This window comes from Lampetra planeri, chromosome 47 (genome assembly GCF_965212315.1).
Source record: "Lampetra planeri chromosome 47, kcLamPlan1.2.h2, whole genome shotgun sequence".
In the NCBI taxonomy this organism is placed as follows: Eukaryota; Metazoa; Chordata; class Hyperoartia; order Petromyzontiformes; family Petromyzontidae; genus Lampetra; species Lampetra planeri.
In genome coordinates, this window is record NC_136153.1 from 6168729 (window position 1) to 6186903 (window position 18175).

Consider the following 18175-nt stretch of genomic DNA (forward strand, 5'->3'; position numbering starts at 1 on the left):
GTCAATGACATTACGATATTTTTCAATGCGCAGGACACGATTACCGCTGACCTCGTATCTGACGAATGTTTCGTCGCACCGCCATATTGCAGCAACCAACCTCGCGTAGCGTCGCCGTATCCGCAACGAGCGTTGGCCACGGTTTGTGGATTTCCGACCGCGGCACTGAGCCTGGGGCCTAATCGCCTGAACGTGCAGCGGCTCGGCAAGATTCGCGTCTGTGCCGCGATTGCATTCGAGGAACCGTTTTCCTTTCCCAGGACGTCACCGATCTGTTTGGCACGGACCTTCCCGTGGAAGGGGGCCAGGGGGGACAGTTCGCGTGGCGTGACGGGCCTCTCCTCGCCGCCCTCAAGGCCGGACACTGGGTGGTCCTGGACGAGGTGATGACGGTGATGATGATGATGATGTTGATAACAGAGCGGTGATGAAGATGATGGTAGTGATGTTATAATGGTGTTGAAGGAACCGTTATGACGACGATGTGCGTACGTACGTTGGATTTCTTTCGCACCGTACGTAGCCAACCGTGCTAATTGGAGGTGGGGGACGATGATGATGACATTGAACGCAACAATAATGATAAGTTAAAAAGTTTGATCAGATGAGAACTCTAGAGAGACCATGACTGTCTCATTTGTGAGAGTGACGTGAAGCGTTAGTCTTCCAGTAGGGAGCGATGATGGCTGCTATGTACAATCCCCACTTTGAGCAATTTGCAATGTCATTTTCAAATTTGGCAATTCTAGCCAACGATGGCCCACTCTTGCGAATGATGTTGGGGGGATCTTTAACATTCACCGCGCACAGTTGTATAACTTTTTGGTATATTGTTGCAACTTGCTGACCCATCCCGACCGTGGACATTTGAGAAAAAGAGCTTCATAGATAATTATCGGATTCCTCCAGCCTCAAATAAACATTCTGTCGTAATAATCGCCGGATTCGAACCGCCGCGAACCTTTTTGCAACGAGCGGCGAACGCGCTCACGGCTGTTCTGTGTCGCCGCCCGCTGTGACGTTGCGGGGTTTTGCGCGTGCCCTGCAGCTGAACCTTGCGTCGCAGTCGGTGCTGGAGGGACTCAACGCTTGCTTCGACCATCGCGCCGAGGTGTTCGTCCCCGAGCTGGGCATGACGTTCCACGTCCAGCGCGACAGCACCCGGATCTTCGGTTGCCAGAACCCGCTGAGGCAGGGTGGCGGCAGGAAAGGCCTGCCCCGCTCCTTCCTCAATCGCTTCACTCAGGTCTGAGCGAGCCCCCGTGCTGCCGTCTCTTTTTGTTTTTATTCGCGTATTTATTTTGTTTGCTTTAACAACGACGATACGCGAGCAAAAGGTACCGAAACAGACTTTTGCCAGGCAAGGCCCCACTGAGCTATGTAGATCTTTTTCGGAAGCGACCTGGCCACAAATCGGTGAAGTGGCTTATCATGTGGAAATTTAGAGCAGCCAAATATTCTAAGCGTATATTTAGAAATGTGGAACGAAAAACCAGAGGACCCGGTGAAAAATCCGAGCAACCACGGGAGAGAACATGCAAACTCCAACTCTACCGGCGTCAGGGTCGGAATCGAACCTACGACCTCCTGTATATCAGGTGAGGTAGTTAACATCTCGCCACCATGGAGCCCTCATCCGCCAAATGACCGCCGCGCACGCGCAAAACCGTAGCGTCCTCTGGCTGCAGTCTAGTAAATCGAAACAGAAACCATGAAAGACGGAGAGGGGTCGGAGAAGATGGAAAGACAAACGGAGGGAAAAAAAATGGTGACGGAATGGAATTGCGTACTAGGGGGGAAAACGTTGGAATGAGGAACGAGTCGATGAAAGGAGACCAAACGTTGCTGTACGCCGTCCCTTGTCCCTGCGAGAGATTCTACTTGGTGTTCAAGAGTGGATATTTCCTGATTCAAATTCAAGCGGAGTTCAAGCGGGGGGGTATCTCGTGTCTCGTCCGTTGCCGTCTTTTTATCTCTAAATAATGAAAGACATTGAGGGCAGCGCATGAATTGGCAGTGGTGAATGACCAAAGACCTTCATAAGATGTGAATTGCCTGGGGAGAGAGGCGAGATTGATTGTGGCTGAATTCGAATGGTGGTGACTTTGTGCAGCGCAATTGCCCTATATGGTTTTACTGTGAATGACAGAATGCCGATCTTATCTCTGCCCATTTCCTGCCTTTTCAAATGAATTGTATTTTGTTTGCCTGCTTGTGTTTGTTGGGTTTAACACATTTGCTTGAAATTACAGTGGACATGCGGGAAACATAATTTCTGATATTAATAAAAACAACTTAACCTTCCCAATTAACACGTGCTGCCTTACAATGGATAGATATATATTGCTGACTCATTTGTTTGCCCTGTCATGTACTTCTTCGTGATAAAGCAGTGTTCATGTTCAATTTGGTGATTTTTTTTTGTAAAAATGTGTGCTTGTGTATTTTTACCAATGCAGTCTCTTCATGTTTTATATTAATTTCATTGCTTAATATATAACTAAAAAAATTCACCGGTCAGTTTAACACGTAGTCTTTCGCGACCAATATCATCCACAATAGAGTTTTTTTTGGGAATGCTGCAATGGCGGACACAAAAAACCTCTTGATAACTCACTGGTGTTACCACCGATTGTGCAGGAGGATGCGAAGGTTTATTGAATTTGCAATCAGATCAGCTCAGCGCCACCAAACAACGGCACCGTGCGAACCTTGAACTCGGTCCCCCTTGCGTGTGTCAGCCACCACGGCGCCAAAGGGGGGCCCCTATTTCGAAGGGCTTAACAACCTGGCCGATGCCCATGTCGTGTGCGCCGCAGGTGTACGTGGACGAGATGAGTGGCGGCGACATGGAATTCATCGCCAACGCCATGTTCCCCAACATCGGCAGCCACATCGTCGCCAAGATGGTGGAGTTCAACAACAAGGTGACCTGTGATTCTCGCGTCGGTGGCAACAGCATCAACAATAACAACAACAACGTGGCCTTGACTCGCCCGTGCACGTGTGCCTATGTTGTGCAACTTGGTCGTTCCGTTACTGTGCATGCATGCGTGTTTGTTAATGCGTGTGAGTGGGGAGCGGTTGGGTAGTGGTTTAGCGCTTTGCGCTGCAAATTCGACGACCCGAGTTCGATTCCCGCTCATGGCCAACACCAGTGACAATTATCTGAACTGGTCCTGGACCTCCCCTAGGTCGACTCGGCCTCAAATGAGTACCTGGTGCGGTGTATGAATATCGCCACTAGGGAGACAAAGGCGGCCGGGCGTGGTGTTGGCCACCCGCCCCCGCGTGTGCCATGCCGGCCTCATAGGTGCTCGCTAACAGCACTTGCCCCAACAGTCTGTTAAGGCTATACGGGGGGTATCTTTGTCTAGATTTCAAGCTTTCGTGACTGCAGGAATCCATATAGGTATAAAATAAATCACGACGTTTCGGGCGCAACACAAGCGTCCACCATCAGGTAGGAAAGCATGGTCTGCTGCTGAGGCAGACTAACAGTCTGACTAAGAGTCTGCCTCAGCAGCAGACCATGCTTTCCCACCTGATGATGGACGCTTGTGTTGTGCCCGAAACATCGCGATTTATTTTATTTTATACCTACGTGACTTTACCGAAAGAAGCAAAGAGTATCTTTGTCTTGTTCCGTACGAGTACGGCTCTCGTATCTCTCCCACGCGGTGCCTGCACACTCCATTGGTTGTGGGATCGCGCGGAGTGCAGCTGTTTTCCCCTTTTCCCGTCGTGTGCTCGGCCAGATGGTGCAGGCGGTGACGGCGGAGCGGCGCTGGGGCCAGCGCGGCGGGCCCTGGGAGTTCAACCTGCGCGACGTCTTCCGCTGGTGCCAGCTCTTGGAGGCCGACCAGGACCCGGGCCGCTACTCGCCGGGCCGCCACGTGACGCTGGTGTACGCCGACCGAATGCGGAGCGCCGAGGATCGCGGCAAGGCACGTGTCCAATACCGCGCTGTTGTGTTCGCCATTGTAGCATTCCTCAAGTGGCGATGACGTACGTACTTACATATACGTCATCGGAACGGAATCGGAAGAAAAACTAGAATAAAATCACTTTATCGGTACAGATGCTCCAACAAGGCCACGTGGCGTGTGGCACAGGTTGGCGTCAGCTATCGTAGAGGAGGGCGGTCGTGTCGCTACGGTTCTCTGCGGTGAGAACAGTGCTCTTGAAAGCAATGGCGCTACGCCTCTTAAAAAAACAACGCTGAATCACTTCCTCATTCCGAGATTCAGCGGTGAACGGGACACACCCTGCAACTTGCAGATGTCTCGGAACGGCGGGAAAGGGTTAATATGCCCTTTGTGTTCATCCTGCGTCTGTTAATAAGCAGTCTCGTATTATAATTGTTTTTTTACCCTTTTATCTGACAACAAAACTGACACCTTTTTTACAAGGAGTCATGTTTGCATTGACCACAATACCTGCAGTCGTAATGCAAACAAAAAACACAACTCTGATAATGCATGCACTGTCCTTGAAATTGATTGGTCCACACCCGAGACAGCTTTTCTTAGAGCCTAGTCTCACATGGCGTTGGACCAGATGACGCCAAAAGGCGCACAACTCAAAGATAATGCACCATCAGAGTATGAGAGCTCGGGGTAAGCATTTACACCATTGGAACCTCTTTTGCCAGTAGAAAAACATGATAATTGTTTTTTTACCCTTTTATCTGGCAACAAAACTCGTATTTATAACCAAGTTAAGAGCCCACTTAAGAGAATTTTTGTAAAATAGCTTAATTCGATCGCTGGAAGGAATGGCGATACATTTATATTTTATGAGTTCGCTTAACTTTCGTATGTTATCAGTGTAAACTTGAATCTCCTTGTGTGCGCGAACTGGGCAGGTGTACGAGCTGTACCGGGAGGTGTTCACGGAGGAGGAGGATTTGCTGGAGGAGTCTCTGCACCTGCACGTCACTCCTGCACTTGTGCAGGTGAGCCCTGCTCCTCACATGCATGATGCAAGTTTAACAAATGTGGAGAACAAAAAATTGGCCCGCAAAGTGCTCAGTTGAGATTGTGCATTGCTCATCAATGCCCCGTACTGCAAAAAATGTTGGCAGGACCCTCCTCAACAAGAGTCGTGAGACTCGGTGAGACTTTCCTGTGTAAATAAACGTACATGCAGACACGCCCAAGAGAAGAACGACTTTCATGCAGTAATTTGCAGACTGTGCAAAGCACTGCACCGCTGCACCATGAATCTCATCATCGTCATCAATCATCATCAGCCATGATCAATGGACTGCGGGATGAAGGCCTCTCCAAACCCTCTTCATGTGTCATTGTCCTGCGATGCATCAATCCACACAACACCTGCACACGAGCTCATCTCATCGCTCAATTTACACGATTAATAACCTCTTAAAGGGCATCCTCTGTGCATGTAAAGGTGCAGCCCAGTAAATGGTCGTTGATGCCACTGCTGGCAGAAAGGGCCCCCAGTAAAGGGGACACTGAAGGCCCCCTGCAGAATATATGAATATAGGAATACCTCGTCTAAAAACAAACGTTTGACATAGCTTTTTTTTTTAGAAGTGACCTGGCCACAAATTATCCCGCAATAAAAAGTGGCTCACCACGTGGAAATGTATACCAGCCACATACTCTAAACGCATGTTTCTAAACGTGGCGGAAAAAACCCCGAGAAAAATCCACGCAGTCACAAGGGGAGAACACCCAAACTCCAAATATACAGGCGTCACGGTCGGCATCAAATCTACGACAAGGCGCGAGGTAGTTAAAATCTCGATGCCGCGGTGCCCAGCGGTAATCAACGGCGAGCCCGCAGGTACTGCCACACTCTCGCCGCTCTGCCATATTTTCCATGGCCGCCCTCCTCGCGTCTCTCCCCAGGCGGGCTTCAGCTGCCTGCGGCGCCACTCGCGCGGCGTCCCGGGGTCCGGCGCCGACGCCCTCGCGGGTCCGCACGCCCTGCAGCTGTTGCCGGGCTGCGTGCCGCGCCTGGCGTCGCTGCTGCGCTGCGTGGAGCGAGGTTGGATGGTTCTGCTCGTCGGGCCGGCCGGCGCCGGGAAGTCGGCGCTGCTGAGCTCGCTCGCCGCGCTGGCTGGGCGCCGTCTGCGCGTCATGGCCGTCAACAGCGACATGGACACGACGGAGCTGCTCGGAGGGTTTGAGCAGGTTTGTTGGCGGGCGTGGGGGAAGGGCGGTCGGATTGTCGCTGGTTGGGTGGCCTGGGCCGACCTTGGGCTTGTGTCTTGCTCAATGAAGGGATGACGACTGCACCAGTGGGAGCCTGCGTTTCCACCAGCGACAACATTAATTATACCCAAAGTGTCATTGTCATGCATTGGTGTATGTATCTGCATGTATGTACTTGTGCGTTTCATGTACCATTTTAACCCCTAACACATGGTTCTGTCATGTGACCTCCTGCCATCTAGCCTTTGAGACTTCACTTGGACTTGCCTAGCCTGATGTCGCCATTCCTCATTTATAGGCCGTTTAGTATTTTTTTATTGTCACGTTTACCAAGATATCTACACATTTATGTATTTGTAAGTGGAGGTTTAACCCAAAAATAAATATGGAACCTTGGATTGGCTACAAAAACCTCCGTTTTAAGTTTCCACCACGGTTTTTTATTCTTACGTGAATTCATGTAATCTTCAGTTTAACACGTAGGCTTTCGCGATCAATATTATTCATAATCAACGTTTTTGGGTTAGATCGCGTTATTTATAAATGTGTCGAAACCCTCCACCACCCGACACGGCCAATCAGCAAAAAAAACGATTTGACAAAAGACAAATAGTTCACTGCTTTAGCCCACCGGTGTGTTGAAGCGTGAAACCACAACATTTACAATTTTTTGAGTACGACGTTTCGCTGGTAATTGCATCCAGCATCATCGGGCAATTTTTGTGCCTCGCTTCTTAGGTGGACGCGCGTCGCCCGTGGCTCGCGCTGCTTGCGGACGCTCGCGACGCTGTCGCTTCGCTCGCCCGTGCCGCCCTCCCCGCCTCCTCCCAGCATGCCGAGCGGCTGCTGAGACTGCGCACGTCGCTGTTGGCAATCGGGGGTGGGGCCACGCTAGGGTCGCAGGAGGTCACGGTTTCGGATGTAGAAACGCTGCACAGCATTCTGGGAGAGGTGGAACTTGTCAACGGCGATCACCGCGCGCTGTCTGCGACAGGTGAGGCTTACCCCAGTGCGTTCTGGGAGATCAGAGTGCACCGATGATTTCTGCATGATCACATTACACTCTTGGGATCATATCTGGCGACACCTTTTTAGTTCCTTCAAATAGTTTACACTGTAAAACTTCACAGAACTGAGCGAAATTGTTACTTTTTTATGCTTCTGTGTGATATGCATGCATAAGCATTCGCATGATCTCTGTGTGTGACATTTGAAAGTACACCACACGTTAAAACGTGTTTATACAATCCGCAGCCAACATAGAACGTCACTGTATAAAACAAAACAACACTGCTCACGTCAGCACGTGCTTCGGTCTCACCCGACACTCGGCTGATACCACTCACCACTCACCAGACACCGACACTCGCCAGACACTATTCACCACTCACCGTACAGCACAAACTCACAACTTGCACACACCAGACACTCGGCACCGGGGAAATTCGAATGTAATTATTGCGGCTTGGGTCACGTGATGACAGATGGATACTGGGGCGCATTGGGATTCATCAATGACAATGACACGGAGTGTGAACGGACAGTAGAATTTTAATATGGAGATTGTTCTTCTTGGTTCTTTCGGTAAAGTCACGTAGAAGGAAAATAATAAAATAATAAAAATAAAACATAATAAAATAATTCTCACGACGTTTCGGCTACAACGCAAGCAGCCGTCCTCAGGTGAAGAATGAAACGCCACCAAGCTACCTGAGGACGGCTGCATGCGTTGTAGCCGAAACGTAGTGAGAATTATTTTATTATTTTCCTTCTACGTGACTTTACCGAAAGAACCAAGAAGATGAATCCCTGCAGTCACGAAAGCTTTATATCGAAAAATGGAGATTGTTCCCTATCCAAGAAGGAGGTTTGGAAGGGGCTCACACGCAACAGCCTGGCTTGGACAATGGTTGTATCGTGCTCTTCACGACTCGTTATGCGCCTCCTGCAGTGCTGTCAGAGCTCCGGGAACGGCTCGGCACCTTCCAGCGGAGGTTTTGCTCCTCGCCGCTTTCCACCGCCGCGGGAGCCAGGGCGAGCGGCGGGGGCTCTGCGGGGGAAGTTGGAGGTGGCGGCGGGGCCTTTGAGTGGGTGGATGGTGTTCTTGTGGAGGCGCTGCGCGCGGGCGACTGGCTGCTCATGGACAACGTCAACTTCTGCAGGCGAGAGACGGGTTGAGGTTTTCGTGGAACGTCGTCGTTCGTGCAACTTCGTCATCATCGCGATTGTTGTCGTAATTATCGTTTTTTTTATAACGTCTTAATCATAGTTTTCCATGGGTGCCGCTGATCTGTGCCGATCCACCTGCCTCCGCTCATGAGAGCTCGGCATTCTCTGGGCCACGCGTTTTTGGTCTCTCAAGTGCCTGCTACCTGTGTACAAGTGGGTACAGCTTGGTACACGTTAGTAACTGTTGCTTTTTCATCACAGCCCTTCGGTCCTGGACCGGCTCAACGCACTGCTGGAGCCGGGGGGAGTCCTCACCATCAGCGAGAGGGGAGTCATCGACGGCACCGTGCCAACCATCGTTCCTCACCCCGATTTCAGGTTGGCCTGGTGGCTTGGTGGGGCCTACTGCACTCAGCGGAGTACCATGATTGTTTTAAAATAATTCCGCAGTCTAATTTTATTTACATTGTGATCTCGGCATCATGTCACGAGACAAAGTGTCCATTCGCGAATTCTATAGAGCAGAACATCCGCTTGTAAGAAAACCGCACAAAATAGCTGATTTTATTGATTCCTTATTACCTACACATTACGGGGGTGGGCGGGGGGGGGGGGTTGCATGCCTTGCCGCAAACTCGGCAAAGAGAGAAGCGTTCCGCATGTGGAATTAACAGCATCGACCGATTGTCCCGGCCACCTCTCCCCCCAGACTCTTCCTCTCTATGGACCCGGTGCACGGGGAAATCTCTCGAGCCATGCGCAACCGCGGCGTCGAGCTCTTCCTACCCGTCGTGGCAATGCCGCCGCCGGGGGGACCGGGCCCCGAGCCCACGGCCGCCGTCGACACCGAGATGGCCATGGAGGTGGAAGTGCCGGCGGAGCGCTGCGCCGCCACCGCCGAGGGAGGGGAGCCTCAAGGACGTGCGGACACGCCATGCCTCGCGGGAGGCGGAGGGGAGGCCGCCGAGAGGGCCCGGATTGCCGAGATGGACCTGAAGCTGATGCTGCTCGGACTGGGGGTGGTGGCAGACTCTCTGGCTTCACAGCTGATAGCGCTGCACCGGCAGATGGGAAGCAGCCTGCTTGGTGAGTGCCCGTTGAAGAATTTGGAGGATGGACGGACAGATGAGAAGCTCGCGCATTAACCGTTTTCAACGTTAGTTGGAAAGTTGAACGGTGCAAGTTTTTTGAGACCAAATGTGAATTGTTCTTTGGAAAGGAAACCGGCCAAAGTTCCCAAAACACGACCCTGCTTTGACAGGGTCTCTGTCGAGGATTGCCTTGGGAGAGGCCTTAATTGTGCCATGTATGGCTGCTGTTATATGTGCCAACATACTAATAGTAGGGGGCACAGGTGGTGCATCTGCCATTCATCTCTGTCAGTCAACCCATGGCTCCTGGTTTTTGTCCTGTGAATTCCTGCCAGTGAGCCTTGGACACTTCACGTGGCCTTAAAGTGCACCTAGCGCCGTGATGACATCGCCACCACTTAGCGGCGAATGGCAGCTTTAGTTGTCCCATGTATATGAATCTATGCGCGAGTCTGTATCTGCGCACGAGCGTCTGTGCAGCTGTGCGTTTGTGTGCACTGCGTGCAGGAGGATGCCCGCTGTCTCAGCTGCTCCAAGCCACCGCCCTGCTGGTGCAGCAGCTGCATCGAGGCCAGGGGCTGCACTCGGCGTTTGTGAGCGCGTGCGCCGATGTCTACGCTTCCACGCAGCCCTCGCCCAGCACCCGGCAGGCAAGAGGAGCGACGCTTCCATATCACTGCCGATAGAATGGCCCCACGAGCATCACCGGATGGAGCGACTGAAACAAATGATCTCCGAGTCATCAGTTGAGCTTTGATCTTTAATTCACCCTCCTCTTCCTTAATGTGGTTCGGTAATGTCGCGTCCATGCATTTAAATTCAGCGTTGGTGCTACAAGGTCACTCGATTGTGTTGATAGCATGGTTGACTACCTTTAAAATACGTTTTTCTCATTCACGAACCTGCAAACTTGTCGGACAGTGCCGCACACATGGCCTACATCACAGTGTTGACAGGTTGGGAGGAAACCTGGGAAAACCCCACATTTTCTGGGAGTAAACCCACACTTAAAACTGACATCTTAACATGCCGCGAGCCTGAAGAAGGGGCAATGGTCTTTCGTGAGAGTAGCCTCGGTGCGCAGCTTGTATTGTGCCTTGCTTCATTGCTTAATGACACACGCATGTACACTTGTGTCCATGTGTGTGTGTGTACGGTAGTGTAGCGGTTAGCGCGCTGTGCTATGAACCCGGCGACCCGGGTTCGATTCCCGCTCACGGCCAACACCGGTGACGATTATCTGAACAGGTCCTGGGCCTCCCCTAGGTCGACTCGGCCTCAAATGAGTACCTGGTGCGGTGTGTAAACATCGCCACTGGGGAGACAAAGGCGGTCGGGCTTGGTGGCGGCCACCCACCCCCTCGTGTACCGTTCCGGCCTTCATAGGTGCTCGCTAACAGCACATGCCCCTACAGTCAGTTAAGGCTACATGGGGGATCTTTTTATCTTTGTCTTTGTACGTGTGTGTTTTGCCCCCCCCCACCCCCCCCCCACGTGGTCGTGTCCCCTCTCAGTGGGCCCTGGAGACGGTGGAGGCGCACGCTGCCCACGTGATGTGCGATGAGCCACAGCTGCTGGCGCCTGGCCGCTACCCCGAGCCCGTGCCCTCGGTGGCGTCGCTGGCGAGGGACGCGTCGCTCTGCGCCGTGCGCCGTGACGGGGCTCTGCTGCTGCACTGCCTGGCCGCTGCAGGTCAAAGGTCGGTTTCTGCCCCTGTTGGAACATCTGAAAAAGGGCTTCATAACTGATGGGGTTTCTCCAGGATAAATGAAGATTCTGATTCTGTGGTCATTAATGGATTCCTCACCATCACAGGTCATACTTTTATAATGCTTTTTAACTAAGTTTCAAAGCATTTATGCATTAAATATCTGTCTGTAACGGGGCGGGGGGGGGGGGTGAGAGGGGCACTATAACTCTAGTGAAGACAATCCAGCGTTTTGGCGGCGAGTGTTGGTGGATCACACAAATGTTGTGAAACTCCCCTTCCCATGGGTGTCAAGGGGAAGCCAAACCCTGGATTGCCATGCGAAGACGATACAGCAAGTGAGGCCTCCGTCTGTTCCATCTGAATGGCAGAGAGTGGTGCCCCTTTCACGCATGTGGGTTTGTAAGCAGGACCCTGTTGACTTAGAGTCCTTGGACTCCTGGCTAAATAAGTAATTATTTAACATTGCAAATAATCGATTCTCACAAGCACCATTCACTACAAATAATTTGACCGTAAAATATCTACTCAACCCAGTACAATGAAATGAATGCAAATCATTCACATTGACCGTCTCTTGCAGGGGGTATGCGCTGACGTTAGGGGACCTGCGACGAAGCATCGGGGTCCTCGGTTTGCCGAACGACCAACCTGATGAGGTCCCCACTGCCGCGCCATCGACGCCACCCACTGACAACTCCGCCCTCCTCCCGTTCGCCGCGAGACTCGTCGCCGAACGAGCCTCCCCTCAGGATTGGCTGCTGCGGGTCAGGTGGTTGAATGACCTGGCCAATGGCGGCGTCATAAATGCAGGTGAGCGTGCCCTTTCACGTGCATCGGTAAAAAAACGAGAGCCGGTGGAACCTTTGGCGAAAGTGTTGAGCAAAAATGCTGGTGAAAGTTTCGGCGTGTTTTAAACCTTTCTTGTGCCGCATTGCGTTTGCCCCTTGTTTGCCTCTTGCACAGGCCAAGTTGGGACGGTTCTGCGGGCGGTGTCCGAGGCTCTCAACTCTGTGTCCGAGACCGGCCTCGTGAGCCGTATTGTGTCCTGCCAGCAGCACCTTGCACAGCAAGCCGGAGGTGCAACAAGCAATGACACAGCTGTGTGGTTTTTTTTCTTAGTTTAAAATGTTTCTTTTGCCCCCCCACCCCGGAGGTGTTTTATGCAACGACATTACGTTGTTCCCTAACACAGTCGATGATGTAGGTACAGCGTGTCTGTGAAATAACACGGGCAGGCATACCCTGTTCCCATACAACAGGATTCTTCTTCTTTTTAGGGGGACCCCTAAAAATAAAAGTTCGTTTAATTCTGAGGCTCAAAAATGTTCCAATGTCATGAATTGCTAACTTTCTTGTTAGTTCGTTTTTCCACGCTGCACATAAACGTCACGCGCCAGGCAGTCCTAAATTAGCACCGTGCTATTTGTGTTTTAAACATTTTTAAGCACTCAAAAAAAGAACAAACTGCGAATGGGCTACATTTGCTCTTTATGGAAATAACGGGGTTTTTTTGGTAATAAAACGGATAAACCATGGCATACCGATGCCCTGACTTAGCCCAGGATAACGGTCACGTGACTTCCGGCCGGTGCGTTTTAGTTTATGAATTCCGTGGTTTTATTGTGTCCCTCCCCCTCCCCACCTTGGCTGTGCCCCAGACCCCTCGTCTCTGGCCGACTTCCCTCTGGACATCAGGTGGAACTTGCAGTACCTGGAAGTCGTGTCCAACAGGGCCCGCAGAGCTGGCCTTGACCCCTGCCCGGCCCAGCTCTTCTCGTTGGCAAACAGGTGCGGCTGCGTCTCGGCGCGATCCGCAAGCTCCACCGCCGCTCGGCCCAACCCGCCGGCCGTAGCCGAGAGTGAGCTTGCGTCTCGCCGCGTTGACCGTGCGCTGCTGTTGCTGGACGTATGTGTGTGTGTGTTGAACTTGCGGACCTTGCTGTAGGATGAGCCTTCTGCTGGAGAGGAAAGCGAAGTCGTACGTGGAGTCGCTGGCACTGGAGTCGGGCCTGAGGACTTTGAAAGACTTGAACTCGTCGGTGCTGAAGACGTCCTACGCCCTGAGTAAAGGTACGCGCCGCACGGCAAACGTCTCACTCGGCTGAGCTCACGGGAATTGCAAAGCGCTGTGCCAGACGCGAGTCGCGTGTATCTGTGCGCGCGCGCGTGCGTGTGTGAGAGACTTTGGTAGGGAATAGCAGTGTAGCGGTTTGCGCGTTGCGCTGTGAACCCGGGCCACCTGAGTTTGATTCCCGCCCATGGCCAACACCAGTGGCAATTTTCAAACGAGTACTGGGCCTCCCCTGGTGACTCTACCTCAAATGAGTACCTGGTGTGATGTTTAAACATCACCACCAGGAAGACAAAGGCGGCCAGGCATAATACTCGCCACCAATGCCCTAGAATGCCGTTCCGGCCATCATAGGTACTTGCTACAGCACTTGCTCCAACAGTTTGTTCAGGCTATACAGGGGATCTTTGTCTTTGTGATTTAATGCAATGGTGTATCGGTTAGTGCACTACCCTTCAAACCCCCAACCATGGCCAGCATCAGTGGCGAATATCTTATGTTCTTTTAAACGAGCACCTGGTGCGGTGTGTAAGGATCAGTTCTGAAGAGACCAAGGCGTGCTTCTGTCCACGCCAACCCATCGTGCGCTGTGCCGGCCTTTCACAGTTGCTCACGGACAGCACTTGGCCAAACGGTATATGTAGGCTACACAGGTGGGGGGGGGGATCTTTGTCTTTGTGACCGCGTGCTCTTGTCTCCCACACGTCCAGGTGCCCTGGGCTCCGAGTCTCTGCCGCACCCAGCCGTCGCGTTCGTGTTCCCGTTCCTCTCGCTGTGGGACGACTGGCTCGGCCGCTGGGCGAGTGGTGGCAAAGAGGAGGTGTCCGATGAGGACCTGACGAAGGTACGCACAGAGCCCACAGGTCTCCACCTACGCCTTGCTCTCAGTTCTCCATGGGCAGGTGGATCCGGCTTGTGGATTAAACTGTGCTTGCGGAAAGAAAAACAAACGTGTGTAGGTGTGTACACGTGTGCTGGTTTCATCGTGAGCCGCTCCTCACTCGTCGCGGGTCAATGCCCACGTGACCGTAAAATGGTTGACAAGCAAACCGAATCGTTTTAAGGAACAATAAAAACGACACGATCTACGTATTTATAATACGTACACTTCCGCAGCCTAAATTACGGATTTTTTTTGTTGTATTTGTGTTTTTTCTTTGTCTGAACCACACCTCTCCCCATTATTTTTACTAATTGAGAGTTGACTGTGTGGAACTGGTTCTTACTGAATGTCAACATATTGCTGATCCCCCCCCCACTCCTCCCCTGGGCAAAGGCATCCCACCTTCCATTCTTTCGTCAGTTCCTCCTGTCCTGCGTTGGCCTATCCGTGCTCTAATCGTTCTCCGTTATCTTGGCAGCTGCTGCAGCGTGTGCAGCGACGCGATTGGTTCTGGGAAGCATGTGAGGTCACTTCCTGCGAACAAGGGATGCTGGGAATGCTGGCGCTGCACTGGCATTGGCTGAGAAAGGCGGGCTGTGGCGATGAAGCGTTACTCCCCTCTGGGTACGTGGCCCCAAGCGGTCAAAACTCACAACTTGCTGCTCACCGCGAGTGTGGTGCCATTTCGTTTTCACGGCGCTGGGTGGTAGTGAGAGACGCTCGTGAACGCGTGTGCGTGTGTGTGGTTCCTCCTCAAGGTGTCCCGCTGAACTGACGACCATGGTGTCGGCCTTGGACCAGCACCTGGGCCGACCCGACGCACGCCATTCGGCGCTGAGCAGGATGCGGAAGTCACTCGGGTGGCCCCTGCCTTTCAAGGTAGCCCTGTGTGCCCCACCGCTCCTGTTCACCGTCGCACGTTGTATGACCTTTTTAAAATGTCAAGTCTTTTCGATTTAAAGCTTTCGTGACTGCAGGGATTCATATTCTTGGTTCTTTCGGTAAAGTCACGTAGAAGGGAAATAATAAAATAATATTAATATGAAACAATAAAAATTCTCACGACGTTTCGACTGCAACACAAGCAATCATCGAAAGAACCAAGAATATGTCAAGTCTTTGTTTTCGTCAAGCCCTCGCCGTCATTAGCGTCATTATAATCGTCACCATAAGCATGACTCTAGTTATCTCTGTTCTAGAAATGTTTTTGTTGCGGTCATACAGTAGCGACTGGCAAAACCTCCCGAGAAAACGTGTTCTCGCCGCTGTTCATTTCGAATAACAAGTTGGAAATAACTGTTTGTAGATTTAGGGTGACTTTGTCACCCTGAATACATATAACCCAGTACAGTAAAACTTGATTATTTACTATTTCTATTAAAGCAAGCGCCATTGAACGCCGCGCTCCGTGCCTGGCGGTCGCGGCCCTCGCCCACGCGCGTTGTCCCCTCCGCCGTGTGCAGCAGCGGGAGGCGGTGGAGGTGGCGCTGGGGCTGAGCGAGGCCTGGAGCCGCCTCTGCACGCCGCTCACCCACGCCCCGCGATCCCCGGAGGAGGCACTCATTGCGCTCGCGAGGCTCAGGGCCGTGTGCGACCGCGCGGGCCCGACGCACGGCGACGGCGTTCGGAGCGCCCTAACGCGCGTCTGGGAGCAGCTGCTGCTGCTGCAGCACGGAGGAGCGGAGGTCGGAGCCGGTGAGTGCGTGCGTGCGTGCGTGCGAGTTGTTTTTGTCGTATTAACCATCGTCACTATCAGCCGCGGTCGATCCACTCAAGGATGAATGTCTCCCCGACGATGGATGGCAGCAGCTTGGGATGGTGACCTTAATTCAGCATTGGCGTGAACATGGTGATTGCGATGATTAAGATAGTTGTCATTGTATTAATACTGTATTGTAAAATATCACGATAACGGAAATAATCTCTTGAAACAACTCCCTCGCTGACAGTATTATTGAGAGACTCGGTAAACCAGCTGACGACGTCATACGTCTCATCCTGAATTCCGCACGGCCGACGCAGAAGCCCTGAGGGAGCTGACGTCATCGTGGAGCACCCTGAAGCAAGGCATGCTGGGACGCGCGCTGGAAGCGGGCGGCACCAGCGTGCCGGGCGATGCGGCGGACGACGCCGCGCTGCTCGCGCTGGAGAGCCGCGTGCAGCTGTGGCCCGTGCTGGAGCAGCTCTCCCTGCGCTCCCAGTGCCGACTCGTAGCCGCCCTCCTGAACGTGCCCGCGTCCGACAGGTTGGGATCCACCGCCCCGTCGCGTCGCTCACCTCGGCACACGGAGGTCACGCGCCCTGTCGGCACGGCGATTCGCCGATTTCTCCCCCCCCCCCCCCCCCCGAATTATGTTTCCCTTACCGCCCGCAGCGTGGGTGAGGAGCCGCCGTGGGGCGCTGGCGAGGATGTGAGGCACCTGGTGTCGTTCTCCTCGCGCTTCACGCCCTCGTGCCCACGACAGCTCGGCCTCCTGCACGGGCTTCTCGGCCTCCCGGTAACTCGGCATCGGCACCTCGCGATTGTTTTGCGGCTCGTGGGGGTGGCCAGGTGGTCGGAACGCTGAGTTGGCACTGCTGGGATTCTGGGTGAAATTTCCTTTCGTACGCCAAAAATCACTCCTCGAGAAGGAAATAGGCCCCCGTTTCCACGTTCGCCCCATGATATCTCACTCAGTTTTGGGGTTGGCCCAAGTAAAAGTTTTTCGGCGTGGAGATGAAAAAAAAGAGCACTGCTTGCTCCCGTACCAACTTGGTGCCAGATCGACTGGGTAGGGACTGTTGTGTGAACGCTTGCTCGTCAGACCGGCCTAGTTCAAACACCGTGCTAGCACGCTCTCCCCTGTGGTTGTGGAAACAGGCATTAGTTGTGTTTTTTTTATCTCATTCGCATTTGTTTTCTTCTGGTACTCCTCCAACATACAAACGTTCAGTTATGCTAAATCCACTGCTGGATATAAAGGCCTCCCGAATCCATCACCACCTCTCATGGTCCTAGCATCTGGACACGAAGTTATTTCATCGCTCCATCTCCTCCATGAAAGCTTAACGACGTGAAGTGAATTTGTGTCACCATTTCAACTTTTTGAAAAATATTCTTGAGCCCGCTGAATTTATTTAGGGTAAGGATGTCACAAAATTACAAGCGTCTCTTGTTTTGCCTTAACCCTGCAGTCACGCCAGGTGCTGCCCTCTGTTCGGTGGGACCTGCTGCTCGCTGCCCTCTCCCAGCTGTGGAGCAACACAGCCGCCAGTCGCCCTGAGCTTTGGCTGGGCTGGAAATCGAGCACCGACCTTCAGGAGTCACCCACATCGACCCAATCCTTGTCGCCTGCATTCGGCGCGATTCTCAAGGTGTGTTCGGTTCACGTGAACGATTCTTGACAAGTCAGTCTGTCTCACATTTGTTTATGTTCTTTAAACATTTACTTTATTTTTCCACAATTCGATTTTTCTGTGGGCATCGTGTAAAATTAGTTGAAGACAATTCTATTTAGACTTTGCAGCTAGCAGTGCATCATGCTGACGCACTTCTAGCTGGAATCTCTTCAACCAAATAGAAAGGATTCATAGAACTCGGAGAAGAGAATAATTAGGTGTTCATTTCAGAGTAGTTCATATTGCCCTCCCAGTTTTGTGTTTTGAATTTGAAATAGTTTAAAGAGATCAGTCTACAAAAATGTAAAAATAAGTATAACCCGTAAAAACGAAGTTTTTCACTATAAATCCTTTATATGCGTGGCAGCGAACTTAATATAAAGGATTTAAAAATATATTCGCCTGTGGAGGACGCGGGGATCGATCCCGCGACCTTTGGCATGGGAAGCGAGGGCGCTACCAACTGCGCTACTCCGCCACAGCCTGTGGAGGGGTTACGCTCTGGGCTCTTACACTGTCCGTTCTATTAGAATATATGTAAAATAATTTTTTTTGACTAAAAAGTGTAAAATGTTGGGAATTTTTTTTCACGAACATTAATTGTCTCGCACAACGAGTCTGTGTGGAAAATGTCAGCTCGATTGGATCACGGGAAGTGGGTTAAAAAACGACCGAACGATTTGCACG

The 18175-nt window shown here is 52.1% G+C and overlaps 1 protein-coding gene across 1 annotated transcript in view; it reads left to right on the forward strand.

Moving 5' to 3' along the window:
* MDN1 (midasin AAA ATPase 1) overlaps nucleotides 1-18175 on the forward strand; it is an 85055-nt gene that overhangs the window by 30200 nt on the left and 36680 nt on the right. The window contains exons 36-58 of the mRNA XM_078615516.1: nucleotides 261-383; nucleotides 1049-1246; nucleotides 2820-2927; nucleotides 3759-3947; nucleotides 4868-4957; nucleotides 5880-6164; nucleotides 6924-7179; nucleotides 8137-8347; nucleotides 8616-8732; nucleotides 9064-9440; nucleotides 9953-10095; nucleotides 10960-11144; nucleotides 11737-11966; nucleotides 12120-12233; nucleotides 12815-12944; nucleotides 13102-13226; nucleotides 13938-14071; nucleotides 14589-14734; nucleotides 14869-14989; nucleotides 15574-15805; nucleotides 16133-16355; nucleotides 16485-16608; nucleotides 17285-17464. Of these exons, the coding sequence (XP_078471642.1) occupies nucleotides 261-383; nucleotides 1049-1246; nucleotides 2820-2927; nucleotides 3759-3947; nucleotides 4868-4957; nucleotides 5880-6164; nucleotides 6924-7179; nucleotides 8137-8347; nucleotides 8616-8732; nucleotides 9064-9440; nucleotides 9953-10095; nucleotides 10960-11144; nucleotides 11737-11966; nucleotides 12120-12233; nucleotides 12815-12944; nucleotides 13102-13226; nucleotides 13938-14071; nucleotides 14589-14734; nucleotides 14869-14989; nucleotides 15574-15805; nucleotides 16133-16355; nucleotides 16485-16608; nucleotides 17285-17464 (4041 nt within the window). The remainder of the gene's footprint in view (nucleotides 1-260; nucleotides 384-1048; nucleotides 1247-2819; nucleotides 2928-3758; nucleotides 3948-4867; nucleotides 4958-5879; nucleotides 6165-6923; nucleotides 7180-8136; nucleotides 8348-8615; nucleotides 8733-9063; nucleotides 9441-9952; nucleotides 10096-10959; nucleotides 11145-11736; nucleotides 11967-12119; nucleotides 12234-12814; nucleotides 12945-13101; nucleotides 13227-13937; nucleotides 14072-14588; nucleotides 14735-14868; nucleotides 14990-15573; nucleotides 15806-16132; nucleotides 16356-16484; nucleotides 16609-17284; nucleotides 17465-18175) is intronic.